Here is a 27,847-nt window from a genome sequence, read left to right on the forward strand (position 1 = left end):
CAATGCCGTTAGGGAAGTTCCTGAGGGTGCAGATGGGGATGAGGGCAGGAGGAGGAGGAGAGGATGGGATTGGTGCCACACTGAGTGGCACAGACAGGCAATGCCAGTGCGGATGCCAGTCTTGGTGCCAGTCTGGGTGCCAGTCTGGGTGCCAAGCACCTGCAGGGTGTGTTTGATGGCATTTGGGTGCAGGTGGGAATGCGGTGGGGGGGGCATGGATGGGCGATACCAAGTCTGGGGCGATCACGGATACGCGATGCCAGTGCGGATGCCAGTCTGGGTGCCAGTCTGGGTGCCAGTCTGGGTGCCAGTCTAGGTGCCAGGGTGTGCTCGATGGCGTTGGGGAAGTTCTTGAGGGTGCAGATGGGGATGAGGGCAGGAGGAGGAGGGGGTGGGATTGGTGCCACACTGAGCGGCGCAGACAGGCGATGCCAGCGCGGGTGCCAGGCTGGGTGCCAGGCTGGGTGCCAGGTACCTGCAGGGTGTGCTCGATGGCGTTGGGGAAGTTTGTGAGGGTGCAGATGGGGATGGGGGCAGGAGGAGGAGGAGGAGGAGGGGATGGGATTGGTGCCACACTGAGCGGCGCAGACAGGCGATGCCAGTGCGGGTGCCAGGCTGGGTGCCAGGCTGGGTGCCAGGTACCTGCAGGGCATGCTCAATGCCGTTAGGGAAGTTCCTGAGGGTGCAGATGGGGATGAGGGCAGGAGGAGGAGGAGAGGATGGGATTGGTGCCACACTGAGTGGCACAAACAGGCAATGCCAGTCTGGATGCCAGTCTTGGTGCCAGTCTGGGTGCCAGTCTGGGTGCCAAGCACCTGCAGGGTGTGTTTGATGGCATTTGGGTGCAGGTGGGAATGAGGGGGGGGGGGGGGCATGGATGGGCGATACCAAGTCTGGGGCGATCACGGATACGTGATGCCAGTGCGGATGCCAGGCTGGGTGCCAGTCTGGGCGCCAATCTGGGTGCCAGTCTGGGTGCCAGGGTGTGCTCGATGGCGTTGGGGAAGTTCTTGAGGGTGCAGATGGGGATGGAGGCAGGAGGAGGAGGAGGAGGAGGGGATGGGATTGGTGCCACACTGAGTGGCGCAGACAGGCGATGCCAGTGCGGATGCCAGTCTGGGTGCCAGGGCATGCTCAATGCCGTTAGGGAAGTTCCTGAGGGTGCAGATGGGGATGAGGGCAGGAGGAGGAGGAGAGGATGGGATTGGTGCCACACTGAGTGGCACAGACAGGCAATGCCAGTCTGGATGCCAGTCTTGGTGCCAGTCTGGGTGCCAGTCTGGGTGCCAAGCACCTGCAGGGTGTGTTTGATGGCATTTGGGTGCAGGTGGGAATGAGGGGGGGGGGGCATGGATGGGCGATACCAAGTCTGGGGGGATCACAGATAGGCGATGCCAGTGCGGATGCCAGTCTGGGTGCCAGTCTGGGTGCCAATCTGGGTGTCAGTCTGGGTGCCAGGGTGTGCTCAATGCCGTTGGGGAAGTTCTTGAGGGTGCAGATGGGGATGGGGGCAGGAGGAGGAGGAGGGGATGGGATTGGTGCCACACTGAGTGGCGCAGACAGGCGATGCCAGCGCGGGTGCCAGGCTGGGTGCCAGGCTGGGTGCCAGGTACCTGCAGGGTGTGCTCGATGGCGTTGGGGAAGTTCTTGAGGGTGCAGATGGGGATTGCCTTCTCGGGGGGGTCCTGGCTGGAGCTGTAGGCCTCGCTCAGGAAGGGGATCACCACCTGCACGTTGCCCTTGGTGCCAAGGGTGCCCGACTCCAGCAGCGGCTTGCGGTAGTAGACGCAGCGCCGGTCCATGTACAGCCCTGGCACAGGCAGGGGGCAAGGGAGGGGGGGGGTCAGAAAGGGGCACAGGAGGTGCCAGGGGGAGGGTGGGAGGGGTTAGGGGGAGGGTGGGCGCGGGGAGAGGCTGAGTGGGAGGCTGCGAGGGGTGAGGGTGGCACTGAGGGAGCTGCGGCTGGCACCGAGGGAGGTGAGGATGGCACCTAGAGAGCTGCTATAGGCATCCCATGAGCCGCCCCTGGCACCTAGACACTCACTGTGGGCACCCCATGAGCTAGCCCTGGCACCTAGACACTTGCTGTGGGCACCCAGAGAGCTACTGTGGGCACCTAGGGATCTGCCCTGGCACCTAGACATTTGCTGTGGGCACCCCAGGAGCTAGCCCTGGTACCTAGACACTCACTGTGGGCACCTAGGGACCTGCCCTGGCACCTAGGCACTTGCTGTGGGCACCCAGAGAGCTACTGTGGGCATTTAGGGACCTGCCCTGGCACCAAGACACTTACTGTGGGCACCCCAGGAGCTAGCCCTGGCACCAAGACACTTACTGTGGGCACCCCATGAGCTAGCCCTGGCACCTAGACACTCACTGTGGGCACCTAGGGACCTGCCCTGGCACCTAGACACTTACTGTGGGCACCCCATGAGCTAGCCCTGGCACCTAGACACTTACTGTGGGCACCTAGGGACCTGCCCTGGCACCTAGGCACTGGCTGTGGGCACCCAGAGAGCTGCTGTGGGTACCTAGGGACCTGCCCTGGCACCTAGACACTTGCTGTGGGCACCCAGAGAGCTGCTGTGGGCACCTAGGGACCTGCCTGGCACCTAGGCACTTGCTGTGGGCACCCCATGAGCTAGCCCTGGCACCTAGACACTTACTGTGGGCACCCAGAGAGCTACACCTGGCACCTAGACACTCACTGTGGGCACCCCATGAGCTAGCCCTGGCACTTAGACACTCACTGTGGGCACCTAGGAACCTGCCCTGGCACCTAGACACTTACTGTGGGCACCCCATGAGCTAGCCCTGGCACCTAGACACTTACTGTGGGCACCTAGGAACCTGCCCTGGCACCTAGACACTTACTGTGGGCACCCCATGAGCTAGCCCTGGCACCTAGACACTCACTGTGGGCACCTAGGGACCTGCCCTGGCACCTAGGCACTTGGTGTGGGCACCCAGAGAGCTACTGTGGGCACCTAGGGACCTGCCCTGGCACCTAGACACTCGCTGTGGGCACCCCATGAGCTAGCCCTGGCACCTAGACACTCGCTGTGGGCACCCCATGAGCTAGCCCTGGCACCTAGACACTCGCTGTGGGCACCCCAGGAGCTAGCCCTGGCACCTAGACACTTACTGTGGGCACCCAGAGAGCTACACCTGGCACCTAGACACTCACTGTGGGCACCCCATGAGCTAGCCCTGGCACTTAGACACTCACTGTGGGCACCTAGGAACCTGCCCTGGCACCTAGACACTTACTGTGGGCACCCCATGAGCTAGCCCTGGCACCTAGACACTTACTGTGGGCACCTAGGAACCTGCCCTGGCACCTAGACACTTACTGTGGGCACCCCATGAGCTAGCCCTGGCACTTAGACACTCACTGTGGGCACCTAGGGACCTGCCCTGGCACCTAGACACTCACTGTGGGCACCTAGGGACCTGCCCTGGCACCTAGGCACTTGGTGTGGGCACCCAGAGAGCTACTGTGGGCACCTAGGGACCTGCCCTGGCACCTAGACACTCGCTGTGGGCACCCCATGAGCTAGCCCTGGCACCTAGACACTCGCTGTGGGCACCCCATGAGCTAGCCCTGGCACCTAGACACTCGCTGTGGGCACCCCAGGAGCTAGCCCTGGCACCTGGGCACTTGGTGGTGGGCAGAGGAGGGTGGCAGGGCAGGGTAGGCGGGGCAGGGGGTGTGTCGAGGGGCGGAGCAGGGGGGTGTGTCGGGGGGCGGTGCCCACTGGCATCGACGTTGTCCAGGGAGTCGTTGGTGACACTGGGGGGGGGCAGGGGTGGAGCAGAGGGGCGGGGTGGCAGGGCAGGGGGGGCGGGGCAGGGGAATAGGGGGCGGGGCAGAGTTGGGGGCGTGGCGGGGTTGGGGGCGTGTCGGGGGGCGGTGCCCACTGGCATCGACATTGTCCAGGGAGTCATTGGTGACACTGGGGGGGGGCAGGGATGGAGCAGGGGGGCGGGGCAAAGGACGAGGGGGTGGGGCAGAGTTGGGGGCGTGTCGGGGGGGGCGTGTCGGGGGGCGGTGCCCATTGGCATCGACTTTGTCCAGGGAGTCATTGGTGACACTGGGGTGGTGGTGGGTGGAGCAGGGGGGCGGGGCGGCAGGGCAGGGGGGCGGGGCAGGGGAAGAGGGGGCGTGTCGGGGTTGGGGGCGTGGCAGAGGGGGCGGGTCAGGGGGCGGTGCCCACTGGCATCGACATTGTCCAGGGCGTCGGTGACACTGGGGGGGTGGTGGTGGGAGATGGAGCAGGGGGGCGGGGCAGTGGGCAGGGTGACAGGGGGGCGGGGCAGGGGGCGTGTCGGGGGGCGGTGCCCACTGGCATCGACGTTATCCAGTGAGTCGTTGGTGATGCTGGGGGGGGGAGAGTCTTAGGGCAGGGGGGTGGGGCAGTGGAGCAGGGGGGCGGGGCAGCAGGGCAGGGAGGGCGGGGCAGCGGGGCAGGGTGGGTGGGGCAGGGGCGGGGGGGGGCGGGTCAGGGGGCGGTGCCCACTGGCATCGACATTGTCCAGGGCATTGGTGATGCCTGGTGGGGGGTGGCTGGGGTGGAGCAAAGGGGCAGGACGGCAGGGCAGGGGGGGCGGGGCAGGGGAATAGGGGGCGGGGCAGAGTTGGGGGCGGGGCAGGGGGGGCGTGTCGGGGGGCGGTGCCCACTGGCATCGACGTTATCCAGGGAGTCGTTGGTGACATTGGGGGGGTGGTGGGTGGAGCAGGGGGGCGGGGCAAGGGACGAGGGGGCGTGTCTGGGTTGGGGGTGGGGCGGGGGGCGGTGCCCACTGACATCGACGTTATCCAGGGAGTCATTGGCAACACTGGGGGGGTGGTGGATGGAGCAGGGGGGTGGGGCGGCAGGGCAGGGAGGGCGGGGCAGTGGGGCAGGGTGGGTGGGGTGTGTCAGGGGGGCGTGTCGGGGGGGCGGTGCCCACTGGCATTGACATTGTCCAGAGCTTTGGCGACACTGGGGGGGGGGGGCCGGGGTGGAGCAGAGGGGCGGGGCGGCAGGGCAGGGGGGGCGGGGCAGGGGAATAGGGGGCGTGTCAGGGTTGGGGGGCGTGTCGGGGGGCGGTGCCCACTGGCATCGACGTCATCTAGGGAGTCGTTGGTGACACTGGGGGGGTGGTGGTGGGTGGAGCAGGGGGGCGGGGCAAGGGACGAGGGGGCGGGGCGGGGTTGGGGGCGGGGCGGGGGGCGGTGCCCACTGACATCGACGTTATCCAGGGAGTCATTGGCGACACTGGGGGGGGGAGAGTCTTAGGGCAGGGTGGGCGGGGCAGGGGAGGAGGGGTTGGGGCGGGGTTGGGGGCGGGGCAGGGGGGGCGTGTCGGGGGGCGGTGCCCACTGGCATCGACGTTGTCCAGGGCGTTGGCGACGCCGTCCAGCGCCTCGAAGAAGTCGTCGTCGTAGAGCCGCTCGCTCTCGGGCCCCACGCGCTCGGCGCGGCTCAGCACCTGCAGCGCCGGGTTCATGGCGCGCGCCGCCGCCGCCGCCCGCTCCGCCTTCAGCTTCTGCGCCACGGCGCGGGCAGGGCACGGCGTGGGCACGCGGCACCCGCCCTGCCCCACCCCTGCCCGACCCATGCCAGACCCCTGCCCGACCCGTGCCCGACCCCTGCCAGACCCGTGCCAGAGCCATGCCCGACCCATGCCCGACCCCTGCCAGACCCCTGCCAGACCCCTGCCTGACCCATGCCAGACCCCTGCCCGACCCATGCCTGACCCCTGCCTGACCCCTGCCAGACCCGTGCCCGACCCCTGCCCGACCCCTGCCCGACCCGTGCCCAACCCCTGCCAGACCCGTGCCAGAGCCATGCCCGACCCATGCCCGACCCCTGCCCGACCCCTGCCCGACCCCTGCCTGACCCATGCCCAACTCCTGCCAGACCCGTGCCAGAGCCATGCCCGACCCATGCCCGACCCCTGCCCGACCCCTGCCCGACCCCTGCCTGACCCATGCCCAACTCCTGCCAGACCCGTGCCAGAGCCATGCCCGACCCCTGCCCGACCCATGCCAGATCCGTGCCCGACCCCTGCCAGACCCATGCCCGACCCCTGCCCGACCCATGCTAGATCCATGCCTGACCCCTGCCAGACCCGTGCCCAACTCCTACCCGACCCCTGCCCGACTCGTGCCCGACCCCTGCCCGACCCATGCCAGACCCCTGCCCGACCCCTGCCCAACCCTGCCCGACCCATGCCCGACCCCTGCCCGACTCGTGCCCGACCCATGCCCGACCCCTGCCCGACCCATGCCCAACCCATGCCCGACCCCTGCCCGACCCATGCCTGACTCCTGCCCGACCCCTGCCCGACTTGTGTCCAACCCCCGCTGGACTCCTGCCTGACCCATGCCCGACCCATGCCCAATCCATGCCCGACCCCTGCCCGACCCCTGCCCGACCCGTGTCCAACTCGTGCCCGACCCATGCCCGACCCCTGCCCGACCCATGCCCAACCCCTGCCCGACCCCTGCCCGACCCCTGCCCAACCCATGCCCGACCCCTGCCCAACCCATGCCTGACTCCTGCCCGACCCCTGCCCGACCCCTGCCCGACCCATGCCCGACCCCTGCCCGACCCATGCCTGACTCCTGCCCGACCCCTGCCCGACTTGTGTCCAACCCCCGCTGGACTCCTGCCCGACCCATGCCCGACCCATGCCCAATCCATGCCCAATCCATGCCCGACCCCTGCCCGACTCCTGCCCGACCCCTGCCCGACCCGTGTCCAACTCATGCCCGACCCCTGCCCAACCCATGCCCAACCCATGCCCGACCCATGCCCAACCCCTGCCCGACCCATGCCCAACCCATGCCCGACCCATGCCCGACCCATGCCCAATCCATGCCCAATCCATGCCCGACCCCTGCCCGACTCCTGCCCGACCCATGCCCGATTCGTGCCCGACCCATGCCCGACCCCTGCCCGACTCGTGCCCGACCCCTGCCCGACCCCTGCCCGACCCATGCCTGACTCCTGCCCGACCCCTGCCCGACCCCTGCCCGACCCATGCCCAACCCGTGCCCGACCCATGCCCGACCCATGCCCGACTCCTGCCCGACCCCCGCCAGACCCGTGCCAGACCCATGCCCGACTCGTGCCCAACCCATGCCTGACCCCTGCCCGACCCCTGCCAGACCCATGCCCGACTCCTGCCCGACCGCTGCCCGATCCCTGCCCGACCCATGCCCGACCCCTGCCCGACCCCTGCCCGACCCGTGTCCAACTCGTGCCCAACCCATGCCCGACCCATGCCCAACTTGTGCCCAATCCATGCCCAACCCATGCCCAACTCGTGTCCGACCCCTGCCCGACTCATGTCCAACCCATGCCCAACTCATGCCCAACTCGTGTCCAATCCATGCCCAACTCCTGCCCGACCCCTGCCCTACCCATGCCCGACCCCTGCCCGACTCGTGCCCGACCCCTGCCCGACCCATGCCTGACCCCTGCCCGACTCGTGCCCGACCCCTGCCCGACCCATGCCCAACTTGTGCCCAATCCATGCCCGACCCATGCCCAACCCATGTCCAACTCATGTCCGACCCCTGCCCGACCCATGCCTGATCCCTGCCCGACCCCTGCCCGACCCATGCCCGACCCATGCCTGACCCCTGCCCGACCCATGTCCAACTCGTGCCCAACCCATGCCCGACCCATGTCCAACTCATGCCCGACCCCTGCCCGACCTATGTCCAACTCATGCCCGACCCATGCCCGACCCCTGCCCGACCCATGCCCGACCCCTGCCCGACCTATGTCCAACTCATGCCCGACCCATGCCCGACCCCTGCCCAACCCATGTCCAACTCGTGCCCAACCCATGCCCGACCCATGCCCAACTTGTGCCCAATCCATGCCCGACCCCTGCCCGACCCATGCCCGACCCCTGCCCGACCCATGCCTGACCCCTGCCCGACTCCTGCCCGACTCCTGCTCGACCCATGCCCGACTCCTGCCTGACCCCTGCCCGACCCATGCCTGACCCATGCCCAACTCATGCCCAACCCATACCCACACCTTGACCACCCCCAACCCATACCAAACTCATGCCCACACCTTGACCATACCCAACCCATACCCACACCTTGACTATGCCCAACCCATACCCAACCTATACCCACATCTTGACCATGCCCAACCCATACCCAACTCATGCCCAGTCCCAACCCATACCCAACCCATACCCACACCTTCACCATACCCAACCCATACCCACACCTTGACCACCCCCAACCCATACCAAACTCATGCCCACACCTTGACCATGCCCAACCCATACCCAACCAATACCCAACCCATACCTAACCTACACCCAACTCATGCCCACCACCAACCCATACCCAACCCATACCCAACTCATGTCCAGTCCCAGCCCATACCCAATCCATACCCAACCAATGCCCACACCTTGACCATGCCCAACCCATACCCGACCCATACCTAACCTATACCCAACTCATGCCCACCACCAACCCATGCCCAACTCATGCCCAGTCCCAGCCCATAACCAACCCATACCCAACCAATGCCCATACCCAATCCATACCCAACTCATGCCCACCCCCAACCCATACCCAACCCATACCCACACCTTGACCACCACCAACCCATACCCAACCAATGCCCACACCTAACCCCTACCCACACCTTGACCATACCCAACCCCCCCCCAACCCATGCCCCCCCCCTGCCCGTGCCCACCCCCGCCCTGGCACTCACGGTGACGTCCCAGGGCCGGAAGAGGAACTGCCTGTTGAGGTTGGACTTCTCGATGGTGTCCATGTCGGTGACGGTGACGCTGCCCTCGGGGGCACAGCCCAGCCCCAGCATGGCAAAGTTCTTCAGCAGCTCGCACCCGATGGCGCCAGCCCCCACCTGGCACCGCGCCAGGGTCAGCCGCGCCCGCGGGCACCCGCACGCCGCGGCTGGGGGGGGGCAGCTTGGGGGGGCAGCTGGGGGGCAGCTGAGGGGTGCTGAGGGGTGCTGAGGGGCACCCAGGGGTGCTGAGGGGCGCTGAGGGGCACTAAGGGGCAACCAGGGACAGCTGAGGGGCACTGAGGAGCACCCAGGGACAGCTGAGGGGCACCCAGGGGAAGCTGAGAGGCACTGAGGGGCACTGAGGGGCACCCAGGGACAGCTGAGGGGCACCCAGGGGCAGCTGAGGGGCACCCAGGGGCAGCTGAGGGGCACTGAGGGGCACTAAGGGGCAACCAGGGACAGCCGAGGGGCACTGAGGGGCACCCAGGGGCAGCTGAGGGGCACTGAGGAGCACCCAGGGACAGCTGAGGGGCACCCAGGGGAAGCTGAGAGGCACTGAGGGGCACTGAGGGGCACCCAGGGGCAGCTGAGGGGCACTGAGGGGCACTAAGGGGCAACCAGGGACAGCCAAGGGGCACTGAGGGGCACCCAGGGGCAGCTGAGGGGCACTGAGGAGCACCCAGGGACAGCTGAGGGGCACCCAGGGGAAGCTGAGAGGCACTGAGGGGCACTGAGGGGCACCCAGGGGCAGCTGAGGGGCACCCAGGGGCAGCTGAGGGGCACTGAGGGGCACCCAGGGGCAGCTGAAGGGCACTGAGGGGCACTAAGGGGCAACCAGGGACAGCCGAGGGGCACTGTGGGGCACCCAGGGACAGCTGAGGGGCACCCAGGGGAAGCTGAGAGGCACTGAGGGCCACTGAGGGGCACCCAGGGGCAGCTGAGGGGCACCCAGGGGCAGCTGAGGGGCACTGAGGGGCACTGAGGGGCACCCAGGGGCAGCTGAAGGGCACTGAGGGGCACCCAGGGGCAGCTGAGGGGCACACAGGGACAGCTGAGGGGCACTGAAGGGCACCGAGGGACACTGAGAGGTACCCAGGGGCAGCTGAGGGGCACTGAGGGGTGCTGAGTGGCAGCTGGAGGTCACTGAGGGGCGCTGAGGGGTGCTGAGGGGCAGCTGGGGGGCACTGAGGGGTGCTGAGTGGCAGCTGGGGGGCACTGAGGGGTGCTGAGTGGCACCCAGGGGCAGGTGAGGGGCACTGAGGGGCACTGAGGGGCGCCCAGGGGCAGCTGAGGGGCACTGAGGGGCACTAAGGGGCACCCAGGGACAGCTGAGGGGCATTCAGGGGCAGTTGAAGGGCACTGAGGGGCACCCAGGGGCAGCTGAGGGGCACCCAGGGACAGCTGAGGGGCACTGAGGGGAACCCAGGGGCAGCTGAGGGGCACTGAGGAGCACCCAGGGACAGCTGAGGGGCACTGAGAGGTACCCAGGGACAGCTGAGGGGCACTGAGGAGCACCCAGGGACAGCTGAGGGGCACCCAGGGGAAGCTGAGAGGCACTGAGGGGCACTGAGGGGCACCCAGGGGCAGCTGAGGGGCACTGAGGGGCACCCAGGGGCAGCTGAGGGGCACACAGGGACAGCTGAGGGGCACTGAAGGGCACCGAGGGACACTGAGAGGTACCCAGGGGCAGCTGAGGGGCACTGAGGGGTGCTGAGTGGCAGCTGGAGGGCACTGAGGGGTGCTGAGGGGCACTGAGGGGTGGTGAGTGTTACCCAGGGGCAGCTGGGGGGCACTGAGGGGCACTGAGGGGTGCTGAGGGGTGCTGAGTGGCACCCAGGGGAAGCTGAGGGGCACTGAGGGGCACTTGGGGACATCCAACAGGCACTGATGGGCACTGAGGGGCACTGATGGGCACTTGGGGACACCTGAGGGGCACTGAGGGGCACTGAGGGGCACTTGGGGACACCTGAGGGGCACCAAGGGGCACTTGGGGACATCCAACAGGCACTGATGGGCACTGAGGGGCACTGAGGGGCACTTGGGGACACCTGAGGGGCACCAAGGGGCACTTGGGGACATCCAACAGGCACTGATGGGCACTGATGGGCACTGAGGGGCACCGAGGGGCACTTGGGGACATCCAACAGGCACTGATGGGCACTGATGGGCACTGAGGGGCACCGAGGGCCTCCTGCGGGCACAGGTCGGGGCTGCAGGCAGATGGCAGTGCCAAAGGCAGAGCAGCAGCTGGGGGGGCACGGGCAGGGAGGGTGGCACAGAGGGTGGCAGAGGGACTGGCACTGACCACGAAGTACTTCTGCCTGCCAAGCTTCTCCTGCAGCTGGGCACCGAAGACGGCGACCTGCCCGTCGTAGCGGCTGTTGCGCTGCGGGCACCGCGGGCTCAGCGCTGCCACCCTGCCCAGCAGGGCACCCCCACGGGCACCCCCGCGGGCACCACCCCCTGCCGCGGCTGCCTGGGCCCCGGGGGGGCACCCAGCCCCGCCCACGATGCCCCCACCCTGCACTGGGCACTGCCCGAAGGGAAGGGGGACCCCGGCGGGAGGTGCCAGCCGCGTGGGCGACCTGTGGGCAGTGCCCACCTGTGCCCAGCAGCTGCCTGCTGTGCCCAGTGCCTGCTGGCAGACAGCACCCACCTGTGCCCAGCGCCTGCCTAGGGGTGCACAATGCCCACCTGTGCCCCATACCCACCATACCCAATACCCACCCATGCCCCATACCCACCTTACCCAACGCCCACCCATGCCCCATACCCATCCATGCCCAATGCCCATCCATGCCCCATACCCACCACACCCAACGCCCACCCATGCCCCATACCCACCCATGCCCCACACCCCCTTACCCAATGCCCACCCATACCCAATACCCACCCATGCCCCATACCCACCTCACCCAACGCCCACCCATGCCCCATACCCACCCATGCCCCATACCCACCACACCCAATGCCCACCCATACCCAATGCCCACCCATGCCTCACACTCACCCATGCCCCATACCCACCTCACCCAATGCCCACCCATGCCCCACACCCACCTTACCTAATGCCCACCCATGCCCCACACCCACCTTACCCAATGCCCACCCATACCCAATACCCACCCTTGCCCCATACCCACCACACCCAATGCCCACCCATGCCCCACACCCACCCATGCCCCACACCCAGCCACACCCAACACCCACCCATACCAATGCCCACCCATGCCCCACACCCAGCCACACCCAACACCCACCCATACCAATGCCCACCCATGCCCCACACCCAGCCACACCCAACACCCACCCATACCCAATGCCCACCCATACCCAATACCCACCCATGCCCCATACCCACCACACCCAACGCCCACCCATGCCCCACACCCACCCACACCCAACACCCACCCATGCCCCATACCCACCCATGCCCCACACCCAGCCACACCCAACACCCACCCATACCCAATGCCCACCCATACCCCACACCCACCTCACCCAATACCCACCCATGCCCCACACCCACCTCACCCAATACCCACACACCCCATACCCACCACACCCAACACCCACCCATGCCCCACACCCACCTCACCCAACACCCACCCATGCCCCATACCCACCCATGCCCCACACCCACCTCACCCAATACCCACCCATGCCCCACACCCACCTCACCCAATACCCACACACCCCATACCCACCTTACCCAACACCCACCCATGCCCCATACCCACCACACCCAATGCCCACCCATGCCCCATACCCACCTTACCCACTGCCCACCCATACCCAATGCCCACCCATACCCAATGCCCACCCATGCCCCACACCCACCCATGCCCCACACCCACCACACCCAACACCCACCCATACCCAATACCCACCACACCCAACACCCACCCATGCCCCACACCCACCACACCCAACACCCACCCATGCCCCATACCCACCCATGCCCCACACCCACCTTACCCAATACCCACCCATGCCCCATATCCACCTCACCCAATACCCACCCATGCCCCACACCCACCTTACCCAATACCCACACACCCCATACCCACCTTACCCAACGCCCACCCATGCCCCACACCCACCCAATGCCCACCCATGCCCCCCGGTGCCCGCGGGTGCCCTCACCGGGCGGCACTGCTCCTCGGTCAGCAGAGCCTCCTTGCCCTCCTCGGGCAGGCACTCGAGGGCATCGAAGTAGAGCCACTGGGTGATGGGCGTGAACTTGCCAGACACTGCCTGTGCCAAGCGGGCACCGCCTCAGGGCACCGCCTCAGGGCACCGCCTCAGGGCGCTGCCAGCCCCTGCCAGCCCCTGCCAGCCCCTGCCAGCCGCTGCCAGCCTGCCCGCGGCAGGGCGGCACAGAGCAGGAGGGGACTGGGTGGTGGTGGGGGTGGCACAGGGCAGGGTGGCACAGGGCAGGAGGGGACTGGGTGGTGTTGAGGGTGGCACAGAGGTGGGTGAGTGGCACAGGGCAGGGTGGCACAGGGGAGGAGGGGACTGGGTGGTGTTGGGGGTGGCACAGAGGTGGGTGAGTGGCACAGGGCAGGGAGGTGGCAGGAGGGGACTGGGTGGTGGTGGGGGTGGCACAGGGCAGGAGGGGACTGGGTGGTGTTGGGGGTGGCACAGGGCAGGGTGGCACAGGGCAGGAGGAGACTGAAATGGTGTTGGGGGTGGCACTGGGCAGGGTGGCACAGCAGGAGGGGACTGGGTGGTGTGGGGGTGGCACAGGGCAGGGTGGCACAGGGCAGGAGGGGACTGGGTGGTGTTGGGGGTGGCACAGGGCAGGGTGGCAGAGGGCAGGAGGGGACTGGGTGGTGTTGGGGGTGGCACAGGGCAGGGTGGCACAGGGCAGGAGGGGACTGGGTGGTGGTGGGGGTGGCACAGGGCAGGGTGGCACAGGGCAGGAGGGGACTGGGTGGTGTTGGGGGTGGCACAGGGCAGGGTATAACAGGGCAGGAGAGGACTGGGTGGTGGTGGCACAGGGCAGGGTGGCACAGGGCAGGAGGGGACTGGGTGGTGTTGGGGGTGGCACAGGGCAGGGTGGCACAGGGCAGGAGGGGACTGGGTGGTGGTGGGGGTGGCACAGGGCAGGGTGGCACAGGGCAGGAGGGGACTGGGTGGTGTTGGGGGTGGCACAGGGCAGGGTGGCAGAGGGCAGGAGGGGACTGGGTGGTGTGGGGGTGGCACAGGGCAGGGTGGCAGAGGGCAGGAGGGGACTGGGTGGTGTTGGGGGTGGCACAGGGCAGGGTGGCACAGGGCAGGGTGGCAGAGGGCAAGAGGGGACTGCAGTGGTGTTGGGGGGGGCACAGGGCAGGGTGGCACAGGGCAGGAGGGGACTGGGTGGTGTTGGGGGGGGCACAGGGCAGGGTGGCACAGGGCAGGAGGAGACTGAAATGGTGTTGGGGGTGGCACAGGGCAGGGTGGCACAGCAGGAGGGGACTGCAGTGGTGTTGGGGGTGGCACAGGGCAGGGTGGCACAGCAGGAGGGGACTGGGTGGTGCTGGGGGTGGCACAGGGCAGGGTGGCACAGGGGAGGGAGGTGGCAGGAGGAGACTGCAGTGGTCTTGGGGGTGGCACAAAAGTGGGTGGCACAGGGCAGGGAGGTGGCAGGAGGGGACTGGGTGGTCTTGGGGGTGGCACAGGGCAGGGTGGCAGAGGGCAGGAGGGGACTGGGTGGTGTTGGGGGTGGCAGAGAGGTGGGTGAGTGGCACAGGGCAGGGTGGCACAGGGGAGGAGGGGACTGCAGTGGTGTTGGGGGTGGCACAGGGCAGGGTGGCACAGCAGGAGGGGACTGGGTGGTGTTGGGGGTGGCACAGGGCAAGGTGGCAGAGGGCAGGAGGGGACTGGGTGGTGTTGGCACAGAGCAGGAGGGGACTGGGTGGTGTTGGGGGTGGCACAGGGCAGGGTGGCACAGGGCAGGAGGGGACTGGGTGGTGCTGGGGGTGGCACAGGGCAGGGTGGCACAGGGCAGGAGGGGACTGGGTGGTGTTGGCACAGAGCAGGAGGGGACTGGGTGGTGTTGGGGGTGGCACAGGGCAGGGTGGCACAGGGCAGGAGGGGACTGGGTGGTGCTGGGGGTGGCACAGGGCAGGGCGGCACAGCAGGAGGGGACTGGGTGGTGCTGGGGGTGGCACAGGGCAGGGTGGCACAGGGCAGGAGGGGACTGGGTGGTGCTGGGGGTGGCACAGGGCAGGGTGGCACAGGGCAGGGTGGCACAGGATAGAGGTGGCAAGAGGGGATTGGGTGGAGCAGCCTTAGGAGTGGCACAAGGGTGGGTGGCACAGTGCAGAGTGGCACAGCCACTGGGGGACGCTCCTGAGGGCAGGGTGGGTGGCACAGGCGGTGCGGGGGGTGGGTGCCAGGGGCGGCTGGCACAGCCTGGGGGTACCTTCATGACCTCCTGCGCTGCCAGGCCCCCGATGAAGGCGTTGGTGGGTGCCAGGTGCCCTGTGCTCTGCCAGGCCAACTCCTTCACCACCTCCTCCTCCAGCTCCACCCCCGGTGCCAGCTCCCGCGTCAGGGCCAGCACCTCGGCGGCGTCTCCCTGCGGGCACCAGCGGGCACTGCCAGGGGCAGCCTGGGGGCACTGCCAGGGACAGCCTGGGGGCACTGCCAGGGCAGCTTGAGGGCACTGCTGAGCTTGAGGGCACTGCCGGGGGCAGCCTGGGGGCACTGCCAGGGCAGCTTGAGGACACTGCCAGGGCAGCTTGAGGGCACTGCTGAGCTTGGGGGCACTGCCAGGGCAGCCTGAGGGCACTGCAAGGGGCAGCCTGGGGGCACTGCCAGGGCAGCCTCAGGGCACTGCCAGGGACAGCCTGAGGGCACTGCCACGGCAGCTTGAGGGCACTGCCGGGGGCAGCCTGGGGGCACTGCCAGGGCAGATTGAGGGCACTGCCAGGGGCAGCCTGGGGGCACTGCCAGGAGGTGCTTCTGGGTACTGTCAGGAGATGCTGGGGGCACTGCCAGGGGGGTTGGGGGCACTGCCAGGGGAACTTCGGGGCAATGCCAGGTGGTGCATGAGGGCAGCTTGGGGGCACTGCCAGGGCAGCTTGAGGGCACTGCCAGGGGCAGCTTGGGGGCACTGCCAGGGCAGCTTGAGGGCACTGCTGAGCTTGGGGGCACTGCCAGGGCAGTTTGAGGGCACTGCCAGGGGAGTTTGGGGGCAATGCCAGGGTGTGCTTGGGGGCACTGCCAAGAGAACTTGGGGGCACTGCTGGGGGGCACCTTGGGGGCACTGCCAAGAGAACTTGGGGGCACTGCTGGGGGGCACCTTGGGGGCACTGCCAGGGGGTTTTGAGGGCAGTGCCAGGCAGTGCTTGGGGACATTGCTGGAGGTAGCTTGGGGGCACAGCTGGGGGCACCTTGGGGGCAATGCCAGGGCGTGCTTGGGGGCACTGCCAGGGGAGTCTGGGGGCAATGCCAGGGTGTGCTTGGGGGCAATGCCAGGCAGTGCTTGGGGGCACTACCAAGAGAACTTGAGAGCACTGTTGGGGGGCACCTTGGGGGCACTGCCAGGGGAGTCTGGGGGCAATGCCAGGGCGTGCTTGGGGGCACTGCCAAGAGAACTTGGGGGCACTGCTGGGGGGCACCTTGGGGGCACTACCAGGGGGTTTTGAGGGCAATGCCAGGCAGTGCTTGGGGACATTGCTGGAGGTAGCTTGGGGGCACTGCTGGGGGCAGCTTGGGGGCACTGCCAGGGGGTTTGAGGGCAATGCCAGGCAGTGCTTGGGGACATTGCTGGAGGTAGCTTGGGGGCACTGCTGGGGGCAGCTTGGGGGCACTGCCAGGGGGTTTTGAGGGCAATGCCAGGAGCAGCTTGGGGGCACTGCTGGGGGGCTCCGCCAGGGGGTTTTGAGGGCAATGCCAGGCAGTGCTTGGGGCCACTGCCAAGAGAACTTGGGAGCACTGCTGGGGGGCACCTCGGGGGCACTGCCAGGGGGTTTTGAGGGCAGTGCCCTCCCCGTGCCCACCCCCCACTCTGTGCCCGCTCCCCCCATCCCCAACCCCCTTTCTGTGCCCCTTCCCCCCCCCCCAAACAGCTGCCAGCCCCCAGTGCCCCACGGGAGCTGTCTGAACCTGTGCCCCCCCCGGTGCCCACCCCGGTGCCCACCCCGGTGCCCGCTCACCGGGTGCCTGGGCCGTGGCTCTCTGCCATGCTGCTGGATGAAGCGGTGCAGGCCCTGCCAGGCCCAGTGCAGGACGGGAGCCCTCTGGGCCTTGCCGTAGTCAGTGATGAGGAACTCAGGCTCCAACAGCGCCTCCCGCAGGCGCCTCTGGGGATGGCAACGGCGGCGTCAGCGCAGCGCCCCCGCAGGCGGCAATGGGAACTGCAGCTAACGGCGCTCAGCGCAGCGCCCCCGCAGGCGGCAATGGGAACTGCAGCTAACGGCGCTCAGCGCAGCGCCCCCGCAGGCGGCAATGGGAACTGCAGCTAACGGCGGCGTCAGCGCAGCGCCCCCGCAGGCGGCTATGGGAACTGCAGCTACCGGCGCTCGGCGCAGCGCCCCCGCAGGCGGCAATGGGAACTGCAGCTAACGGCGGTGTAAGAGCAGCGCCCCCGCAGGCGGCAATGGGAACTGCAGCTAAGGGCGCTCAGCGCAGCGCCCCCGCAGGCGGCTATGGGAACTGCAGCTAACGGCGGTGTGAGAGCAGCGCCCCCGCAGGCGGCTATGGGAACTGCAGCTAACGGCGGTGTAAGAGCAGCGCCCCCGCAGGCGGCTATGGGAACTGCAGCTAACGGCGGTGTGAGAGCAGCGCCCCCGCAGGCGGCTATGGGAACTGCAGCTAACGGCGGTGTAAGAGCAGCGCCCCCGCAGGCGGCAATGGGAACTGCAGCTAACGGCGGTGTAAGAGCAGCGCCCCCGCAGGCGGCAATGGGAACTGCAGCTAACGGCGCTCAGCACAGCGCCCCCGCAGGCGGCTATGGGAACTGCAGCTAACGGCGGTGTAAGAGCAGCGCCCCCGCAGGCGGCAATGGGAACTGCAGCTAACGGCGGTGTAAGAGCAGCGCCCCCGCAGGCGGCTATGGGAACTGCAGCTAACGGCGTCAGCGCAGCGCCCCCGCAGGCGGCTATGGGAACTGCAGCTAACGGCGGTGTAAGAGCAGCGCCCCCGCAGGCGGCTATGGGAACTGCAGCTAACGGCGCTCAGCGCAGCGCCCCCGCAGGCGGCAATGGGAACTGCAGTTAACGGCGGTGTAAGAGCAGCGCCCCCGCAGGCGGCTATGGGAACTGCAGCTAACGGCGGTGTAAGAGCAGCGCCCCCGCAGGCGGCTATGGGAACTGCAGCTAACGGCGCTCAGCGCAGCGCCCCCGCAGGCGGCTATGGGAACTGCAGCTAACGGCGGTGTAAGAGCAGCGCCCCCGCAGGCGGCAATGGGAACTGCAGCTAACGGCGCTCAGCGCAGCGCCCCCGCAGGCGGCAATGGGAACTGCAGCTAACGGCGGTGTAAGAGCAGCGCCCCCGCAGGCGGCTATGGGAACTGCAGCTAACGGCGGTGTAAGAGCAGCGCCCCCGCAGGCGGCAATGGGAACTGCAGCTAACGGCGGTGTAAGAGCAGCGCCCCCGCAGGCGGCAATGGGAACTGCAGCTAACGGCGGTGTAAGAGCAGCGCCCCCGCAGGCGGCTATGGGAACTGCAGCTAACGGCGGTGTGAGAGCAGCGCCCCCGCAGGCGGCAATGGGAACTGCAGCTAACGGCGGTGTAAGAGCAGCGCCCCCGCAGGCGGCTATGGGAACTGCAGCTAACGGCGGTGTAAGAGCAGCGCCCCCGCAGGCGGCTATGGGAACTGCAGCTAACGGCGGTGTAAGAGCAGCGCCCCCGCAGGCGGCAATGGGAACTGCAGCTAACGGCGGTGTAAGAGCAGCGCCCCCGCAGGCGGCTATGGGAACTGCAGCTAACGGCGCTCAGCGCAGCGCCCCCGCAGGCGGCAATGGGAACTGCAGCTAACGGCGGTGTAAGAGCAGCGCCCCCGCAGGCGGCAATGGGAACTGCAGCTAACGGCGCTCAGCGCAGCGCCCCCGCAGGCGGCAATGGGAACTGCAGCTAACGGCGGTGTAAGAGCAGCGCCCCCCGCAGGCGGCAATGGGAACTGCAGCTAACGGCGCTCAGCGCAGCGCCCCCGCAGGCGGCAATGGGAACTGCAGCTAACGGCGGTGTAAGAGCAGCGCCCCCGCAGGCGGCTATGGGAACTGCAGCTAACGGCGGTGTAAGAGCAGCGCCCCCGCAGGCGGCTATGGGAACTGCAGCTAACGGCGCTCAGCGCAGCGCCCCCGCAGGCGGCAATGGGAACTGCAGCTAACGGCGCTCAGCGCAGCGCCCCCGCAGGCGGCAATGGGAACTGCAGCTAACGGCGGTGTAAGAGCAGCGCCCCCGCAGGCGGCAATGGGAACTGCAGCTAACGGCGGTGTAAGAGCAGCGCCCCCCGCAGGCGGCAATGGGAACTGCAGCTAACGGCGGTGTAAGAGCAGCGCCCCCGCAGGCGGCAATGGGAACTGCAGCTAACGGCGGTGTAAGAGCAGCGCCCCCCGCAGGCGGCTATGGGAACTGCAGCTAACGGCGGTGTGAGAGCAGCGCCCCCGCAGGCGGCAATGGGAACTGCAGCTAACGGCGGTGTAAGAGCAGCGCCCCCGCAGGCGGCTATGGGAACTGCAGCTAACGGCGGTGTAAGAGCAGCGCCCCCGCAGGCGGCAATGGGAACTGCAGCTAACGGCGGTGTAAGAGCAGCGCCCCCGCAGGCGGCTATGGGAACTGCAGCTAACGGCGCTCAGCGCAGCGCCCCCCGCAGGCGGCAATGGGAACTGCAGCTAACGGCGGTGTAAGAGCAGCGCCCCCGCAGGCGGCAATGGGAACTGCAGCTAACGGCGGTGTGAGAGCAGCGCCCCCGCAGGCGGCAATGGGAACTGCAGCTAACGGCGGTGTAAGAGCAGCGCCCCCGCAGGCGGCTATGGGAACTGCAGCTAACGGCGGTGTAAGAGCAGCGCCCCCGCAGGCGGCAATGGGAACTGCAGCTAACGGCGGTGTAAGAGCAGCGCCCCCGCAGGCGGCTATGGGAACTGCAGCTAACGGCGCTCAGCGCAGCGCCCCCGCAGGCGGCAATGGGAACTGCAGCTAACGGCGGTGTAAGAGCAGCGCCCCCGCAGGCGGCAATGGGAACTGCAGCTAACGGCGGTGTAAGAGCAGCGCCCCCGCAGGCGGCTATGGGAACTGCAGCTAACGGCGGTGTAAGAGCAGCGCCCCCGCAGGCGGCTATGGGAACTGCAGCTAACGGCGGTGTGAGAGCAGCGCCCCCGCAGGCGGCAATGGGAACTGCAGCTAACGGCGGTGTAAGAGCAGCGCCCCCGCAGGCGGCAATGGGAACTGCAGCTAACGGCGGTGTAAGAGCAGCGCCCCCGCAGGCGGCAATGGGAACTGCAGCTAACGGCGGTGTAAGAGCAGCGCCCCCGCAGGCGGCTATGGGAACTGCAGCTAACGGCGCTCAGCACAGCGCCCCCGCAGGCGGCAATGGGAACTGCAGCTAACGGCGCTCGGCGCAGCGCCCCCGCAGGCGGCTATGGGAACTGCAGCTAACGGCGCTCAGCACAGCGCCCCCGCAGGCGGCTATGGGAACTGCAGCTAACGGCGCTCGGCGCAGCGCCCCCGAAGATGCCCTCCCAGACCCTCCCAGTGCCCCTCGATGCCCTCCCAGTGCCCCTCAGCCCCCTCCCAGTGCCCTCAATGCCCTCCCAGTGCCCCTCCATGGCCTCTCAGTGCCCCTCCATGCCCTCCCAATGCCCTCCCAGTGCCCTCAATGCCCTCCCAATGCCCCTCAATCACCTCCTAATGCCCCTCAATGCCCTGCCAGTGCCCTCTACACCCGCCCAATGCCCCTCCATGCCCTCCCAGTGCCCCTCCATGCCCTCCCCGTGTCCCCAGTGCCCTCAATGCCCTCCCAATGCCCCTCAGTCACCTCCTAATGCCCCTCAATGCCCTGCCAGTGCCCTCTACACCCGCCCAATGCCCCTCCATGCCCTCCCAGTGCCCTCAATGCCCTCCCAGTGCCCTCTACACCCTCCCAATGCCCCTCCATGCCCTCCCAATGCCCCTCAATCCCCTCCCAGTGCCCCTCCATGCCCTCCCAGTGCCCTCAACGCCCTCCCAGTGCCCCTCCATGCCCTCTCAGTGCCCTCAATGCCCTCCCAATGCCCCTCAATCACCTCCTAACGCCCCTCAATGCCCTGCCAGTGCCATCCAAACCTCTCCCAGTGCCCTCTACACCCTCCCAATGCCCCTCCATGCCCTCCCAATGCCCCTCCATGCCCTCCCAGTGCCCCTCCATGCCCTCCCCGTGACCCCAGTGCCCTCCCAGTGCCCTCAATGCCCTCCCAATGCCCCTCGATCACCTCCTAATGCCCCTCAATGCCCTGCCAGTGCCCTCTACACCCTCCCAATGCCCCTCCATGCCCTCCCAGTGCCCTCAATGCCCTCCTAGTGCCCCCCAAACCCCTCCCAGTGCCCTCAATGCCCTCCCAATGCCCCTCAATCACCTCCTAATGCCCCTCAATGCCCTGCCAGTGCCCTCCAAACCTCTCCCAGTGCCCTCTACACCCTCCCAATGCCCCTCCATGCCCTCCCAGTGCCCCTCCATGCCCTCCCTGTGCCCCTCCATGCCCTCCCCGTGTCCCCAGTGCCCTCCCAGTGCTCTCAATGCCCTCCCAATGCCCCTCGATCACCTCCTAATGCCCCTCAATGCCCTGCCAGTGCCCTCTACACCCTCCCAATGCCCCTCCATGCCCTCCCAGTGCCCTCAACGCCCTCCCAGTGCCCCTCAATGCCCTCCCAGTGCTCTCAATGCCCTCCCAATGCCCCTCGATCACCTCCTAATGCCCCTCAATGCCCTGCCAGTGCCCTCTACACCCTCCCAGTGCCCCTCCATGCCCTCCCAGTGCCCTCAACGCCCTCCCAGTGCCCCTCAATGCCCTCCCAGTGCCCTCAATGCCCTCCCAATGCCCCTCAATGTCCTCCCAGTGCTCCTCCATGCCCTCCCAGTGCCCCCCAAACCCCTCCCAATGCCCTCTAATGCCCTCCCAGTGCCCTCAATGCCCTCCCAATGCCCCTCAATCACCTCCTAATGCCCCTCAATGCCCTCCCAGTGCCCTCCCAATGCCCCTCAATCACCTCCTAATGCCCCTCAAGGCCTTCCCAGTGCCCCTCCATGCCCTCCCAGTGCCCTCTACACCCTCCCAGTGCCCCTCCATGCCCTCCCAGTGCCCCTCCATGCCCTCCCCGTGCCCCTCCATGCCCTCCCCGTGCCCCCAGTGCCCACCCTGCACTCACAAACTGGATGTGCTTGGGCATCTTGACCTGGGTGACGATGCCACCCCGCAGGTAGTCGCCGTAGCCGCTGGTGTCGCCGATGCTGAAGGTGTAGGGGCCTGGGGGTGGGCACAGAGCTGTAGGGGGCACCCAAGCCTGGGCACCTGGGCACCCCAGGGCACCCCCAGAGGGAGGCTGGGGGCCAGGGTGCCCCACAGAGAGAGCAGCCAAGGCTCCTACAGGGGGCACCTGGGCACCTACAGAGGGCACCTGGGCACCTACAGAGGGCACCTGGGCACGTACAGAGGGCACCTGGGCACTGACAGAGGGCACCCAGGCAGTCAGCACCCCCACAGAGGGCACCTGGGCACCAACAGAGGGCACCTGGGCACCTACAGAGGGCACCTGGGCACCTACAGAGGGCACCTGGGCACCAACAGAGGGCACTCAGCTCCTCCATGTGCCCACCCCCCTGTGCCCACCTTACCCAGCACAGTGATCTGCAGGGGGGCACAGCTGTTCAGCTCCTCCATGCCCACCCTGTGCCCACCCTCCTGTGCCCACCTTACCCAGCACAGTGATCTGCAGGGGGGCACAGCTGCTCAGCTCCTCCATGCCCACCCTGTGCCCACCCTCCTGTGCCCACCCTGTGCCCACCTTACCCAGCACAGTGATCTGCAGGGGGGCACAGCTGCTCAGGTCCTCCATGCCCACCCTGTGCCCACCCTCCTGTGCCCACCCTGTGCCCACCTTACCCAGCACAGTGATCTGCAGGGGGGCACAGCTGCTCAGCTCCTCCATGCCCACCCTGTGCCCACCCTCCTGTGCCCACCTTACCCAGCACAGTGATCTGCAGGGGGGCACAGCTGCTCAGGTCCTCCATGCCCACCCTGTGCCCACCCTCCTGTGCCCACCCTGTGCCCACCTTACCCAGCACAGTGATCTGCAGGGGGGCACAGCTGCTCAGCTCCTCCATGCCCACCCTGTGCCCACCCTCCTGTGCCCACCTTACCCAGCACAGTGATCTGCAGGGGGGCACAGCTGCTCAGCTCCTCCATGCCCACCCTGTGCCCACCCTCCTGTGCCCACCTTACCCAGCACAGTGATCTGCAGGGGGGCACAGCTGCTCAGCTCCTCCATGCCCACCCTGTGCCCACCCTCCTGTGCCCACCTTACCCAGCACAGTGATCTGCAGGGGGGCACAGCTGCTCAGCTCCTCCATGCCCACCCTGTGCCCACCCTCCTGTGCCCACCCTGTGCCCACCTTACCCAGCACAGTGATCTGCAGGGGGGCACAGCTGCTCAGCTCCTCCATGCCCACCCTGTGCCCACCCTCCTGTGCCCACCTTACCCAGCACAGTGATCTGCAGGGGGGCACAGCTGTTCAGCTCCTCCATGCCCACCCTGTGCCCACCCTCCTGTGCCCACCTTACCCAGCACAGTGATCTGCAGGGGGGCACAGCTGTTCAGCTCCTCCATGCCCTGCACCTCGCTGAAGCTGACAAAGTCTCCACTCTCAAACCCATGCCTGGCATCATCCAGGCAGGTCACCTCCCCTGGGCACCCCTGTGGGCACAGGAGTGGGCATCAGAGAGGGCAGCCTGGCCCAAGGGGCAGCCTGGCACAAAGGCAGCCTGGCACAGGGGCAGCCTTGCCCCTGGGGATGGTACTCAGGGGGAAGAGTGGTGCCCAGCTGGCATAGGAGGCACTCAGGTGGGCACTCAAGGGGCAGATGGTGCCCAGCTGGCATAGGAGGGGGGCACTCAGGTGGGCACTCAAGGGGCAGATGGTGCCCAGCTGGCATAGCAGGGGGGCACTCAGGTGGGCAGATGATGCCCAGCTGGCACTCAGAGGGCACTCGAGGGGCATATGGTGCCCAGCTGGCACAGAAGTGGGCACTGAGGGGGCAGAGTGGTGCCCAGCTGGCATACAAGGGGCACTTAGGGGGGGCACTTAGGGAGCAGAGCAGTGCCCAGCTGGCACTCAGGGGGCAGATGGTGCCCAGCTGGCATACAAGGGGCACTTAGGGAGCAGAGCGGTGCCCAGATGGCACTCAGAGGGGCACTCAGGGGGCAGAGTGGTGCCCAGCTGGCACTCAGAGGGGCACTCAGGGGGCAGAGTGGTGCCCAGCTGGCACAGGCGGCACTCAGGGGGCACTCAAGGGCAAATGGTGCCCAGCTGGCACTCAGAGGGGCACCCAAGAGGCAGAGCAGTGCCCAGCTGGCACTCAGGGGGCAAATGGTGCTCAGCTGGCATAGGAGGGGGCACTCAGGGGGCAGATAATGCCCAGCTGGCACTCAGAGGGCACTCAAGGGGCATATGGTGCCCAGCTGGCACAGAAGTGGGCACTCAGGGGGGCACTCAGGGAGCAGAGTGGTGCCCAGCTGGCATACAAGGGGCACTTAGGGGGGCACTTAGGGAGCAGAGCGGTGCCCAGATGGCACTCAGAGGGGCACTCAGGGGGCACTCAGGTTGGCACTCAGGGGGCAGAGTGGTGCCCAGCTGGCACTCAGAGGGGCACTCAGGGGGCAGAGTGGTGCCCAGCTGGCACAGGGGGCACTCAGGGGGCACTCAAGGGCAAATGGTGCCCAGCTGGCACTCAGAGGGCACTCAAGGGGCATATGGTGCCCAGCTGGCATACAAGGGGCACTTAGGGGGACACTTAGGGAGCAGAGCAGTGCCCAGATGGCACTCAGAGGGGCACTCAGGGGCAGAGTGGTGACTACCTGGCACTCAGGGGGCAAATGGTGCCCAGCAGGCACTCAGGGAGCACACAGGTAGGCACTCAGAGGGCACTCAGGGGGCAGAGTGGTGCCCAGCTGGCATACAAGGGGCACTCAGGGGGCAGAAGGTGCCCAGCTGGCACAGAGGGGGGCACTCAGGGGGCAGAGTGGTGCCCAGCTGGCACAGAGGGGGGCACTCAGGGGGCAGATGGTGCCCAGCTGGCACAGAGGGGGGCACTCAGGGGGCAGATGGTGCCCAGCTGGCACCCCCACCTTGGTGATCATGGAGACCATGGCACTGAGGGGCTGCTCCCCGTTGGCATCAGTCACCACCAGGTCCTCCCCGAAGTCACAGAACAGCTGCCTGCAGCGTGGGCACCGCGGGCACAGCTGGCACCTGGGCACCTGCCAGCACAGCCTGGCACCTCCCACACCCCCCTCTGTGCCCAGGTGCCCCTGCCAGCTGCCCAGAACCCCACAGAAGGGGCCAAGGTGCCCAGCAAAAGCTCTCAGATGCCCCCAGGTGCCCACCAAAGCCTCCAGGTGCCCACCAGAGCCCCCCAAATGCCCCCAGATGCCCACCACAGCCTCCCAGATGCCCCCAAGTGCCCACCAAAGCCTCCCAGATGCCCACTACAGCCTCCCTAGAGCCCCCAGGTGCCCACCACAGCCTCCCAGGTGCCCACCAAAGCCTCCCAGGTGCCCACCAAAGCCTCCCAGGTGCCCACCAGAACCTCTAAGGCAGCCCCAGATACCCCCAGGTGCCCACCACAGCCTCCCTGATGCCCCCCAAATGCCCTCAGGTGCCCACCACAGCCTCCCAGATGCCCACCAGAGGCTCTCAGATGCCCCTCAAAGGTGCCCAGGTGCCCACTACAGCCTCCCAGGTGCCCATCCAAGCCTCCCTGATGCCCACCAGAGGCTCCCAGATGCCCCTCAAAGGTGCCCAGATGCCCACTACAAGCTCCCAGGTACCCACCAGAGCCTCTCAGATGCCCACTACAGCCTCCCAGGTGCCCACTAGAGACCCCCAAATGCCCCCAGGTGCCCACCAAGGCCTCCCAGATGTCCACCACAGGCTCCCAGATGCCCACCACAGCCTCCCAAATACCCCCAGATGCCCTCCAAAGCCTCCCAGGTGCCCACCAAGGCTTCCCAGATGCCCCCAGGTGCCCACCACAGCTTCCCAGATGCCCACCACAGCCTCTTAGATGCCCACCAGATCCTTCCAGGTGCCCACCAGAGCTCCCCAAACGCCCCCAGGTGCCCACCAAGGCCTCCCAAATGCCCCCAGGTGCCCACCACAGCCTCCCAGATGCCCACTACAGCCTCCCAAGTGCCCCCAGGTGCCCACCACAGCCTCCCAGGAGCCCACCAGAACCTCTAAGGCAGCCCCAGATGCCCCCAGGTGCCCACCACAGCCTCCCAGGTGCCCACCAGAGCCTCTCAGATGCCCCTCAAAGGTGCCCAGATGCCCACTACTGCCTCCCAGGTACCCACCACAGCCTCCCAGATGCCCCCAGGTGCCCACCACAGCCTCCCAGGTGCCCACCAGAGCCTCTCAGATGCCCACCAAAGCCTCCCAGGTGACCACCAGAACCCTTAAGAAGGCCCCAGATGCCCCCAGGTGCCCACCCGAGCTTCCCAGCTGCCCACCAGAGCCTCTAAGATGCCCCCAGGTGCCCACCACAGCCTCCCAATTGCCTGCCAGAGGCTCCCAGATGCACCTCAAAGGTGCCCAGGTGCCCACCACAGCCTCCCAAATGCCCCCAGGTGCCCATCCAAGCCTCCCTGATGCCCACCAGAGGCCCCCAGGTGCCCATCAAAGCCCCCCAGATGCCCCTCAAAGGTGCCCAGATGCCCACCACAGGCCCCCAGGTGCCCATCAAAGCCCTCCAAATACCCCCAGATGCCCTCCAAAGCCTCCCAGATGCCCACTACAGCCTCCCAAGTGCCCCCAGGTGCCCACCACAGCCTCTTAGATGCCCACCAGATCCTTCCAGGTGCCCACCAGAGCCCCCCAAATGCCCCCAGGTGCCCACCACAGCCTCCCAGGTGCCCACTACAGCCTCCCAAGTGCCCCCAGGTGCCCACCACAGCCTCCCAGGTGCCCACTAGAGCCCCCCAAATGCCCCCAGGTGCCCACCAAGGCCTCCCAAATGCCCCCAGGTGCCCACCACAGCCTCCCAGATGCCCACTACAGCCTCCCAAGTGCCCCCAGGTGCCCACCACAGCCTCCCAGGTGCCCACCAGAGCCTCTCAGATGCCCCTCAAAGGTGCCCAGATGCCCACTACTGCCTCCCAGGTACCCACCAAAGCCTCCCAGATGCCCCCAGGTGCCCACCACAGCCTCCCAGGTGCCCACCAGAGCCACCCAAATGCCCCCAGATGCCCACCAAAGCCTCCCAGGTGCCCACTACAGCCTCCCAAATGCCCCCAGGTGCCCACCACAACCTCCCAGGTGCCCACCAGAGCTCCCCAAACGCCCCCAGGTGCCCACCAGAGGCCTCCCAAATGCCCATCGCAGCCTCCCAGCTGCCCACCACAGGCTCCCAGGTGCCCAGGGGGTGCCCAGGGGGTGCCCAGGGGGTGCCCAGGGGGTGCCCTCACCCAAAGAGCCCACGGGTGTCTGCCACCACCAGCTTGATGCCATTGCTGTGGCAGAAGTCTCCCACCCACAGCTGCTCCTCCAGGGGGGAGTTGGTCAGCACCACCACCTGCAGCGGGCACCAGCGTTGGCACCGAGGCTGGCACCAGCCCTGGCACCACAGCAGCCAGCTGGGCTGCAGGCAGGGCACCCCAAAGGGCACCCCTGAGAGGTGGCAGCAAGGAGAAAGGGCACAGGTGGGCAGAGGGGGGGGGCAGAGTGGCACGGGGGGGAGGGGCAGAGGGCACAGGTGGGGAGTGAAGGGCACAGGTGGGCAGAGAGGGGCACAAAGGGGCACAGAGAGGGGCAAAAAGGGGCAGAGGTGGGCACAGGTGGGGAGTGAAGGGCACAGGTGGGCAAAGAGGGGCACAAAGGGGCAC

The 27,847-nt window shown here is 67.5% G+C and overlaps 1 protein-coding gene across 1 annotated transcript in view; it reads right to left on the reverse strand.

Moving 5' to 3' along the window:
• UBA1 (ubiquitin like modifier activating enzyme 1) overlaps nt 1–27,537 on the reverse strand; it is a gene marked incomplete at both ends in the record, with an annotated part of 44,564 nt that extends 17,027 nt beyond the window's left edge. Inside the window, 11 exons of the mRNA XM_064141237.1 lie at nt 1,614–1,810; nt 5,367–5,532; nt 8,745–8,900; nt 11,089–11,169; nt 12,930–13,040; nt 15,193–15,348; nt 16,931–17,077; nt 22,119–22,216; nt 23,531–23,663; nt 25,094–25,184; nt 27,431–27,537. Of these exons, the coding sequence (XP_063997307.1) occupies nt 1,614–1,810; nt 5,367–5,532; nt 8,745–8,900; nt 11,089–11,169; nt 12,930–13,040; nt 15,193–15,348; nt 16,931–17,077; nt 22,119–22,216; nt 23,531–23,663; nt 25,094–25,184; nt 27,431–27,537 (1,443 nt within the window). The remainder of the gene's footprint in view (nt 1–1,613; nt 1,811–5,366; nt 5,533–8,744; nt 8,901–11,088; nt 11,170–12,929; nt 13,041–15,192; nt 15,349–16,930; nt 17,078–22,118; nt 22,217–23,530; nt 23,664–25,093; nt 25,185–27,430) is intronic.
• Nucleotides 27,538–27,847: the final 310 nt, after the last annotated feature.

This window comes from Pogoniulus pusillus, unplaced genomic scaffold (genome assembly GCF_015220805.1).
Source record: "Pogoniulus pusillus isolate bPogPus1 unplaced genomic scaffold, bPogPus1.pri scaffold_193_arrow_ctg1, whole genome shotgun sequence".
NCBI lineage: Eukaryota > Metazoa > Chordata > Aves > Piciformes > Lybiidae > Pogoniulus > Pogoniulus pusillus.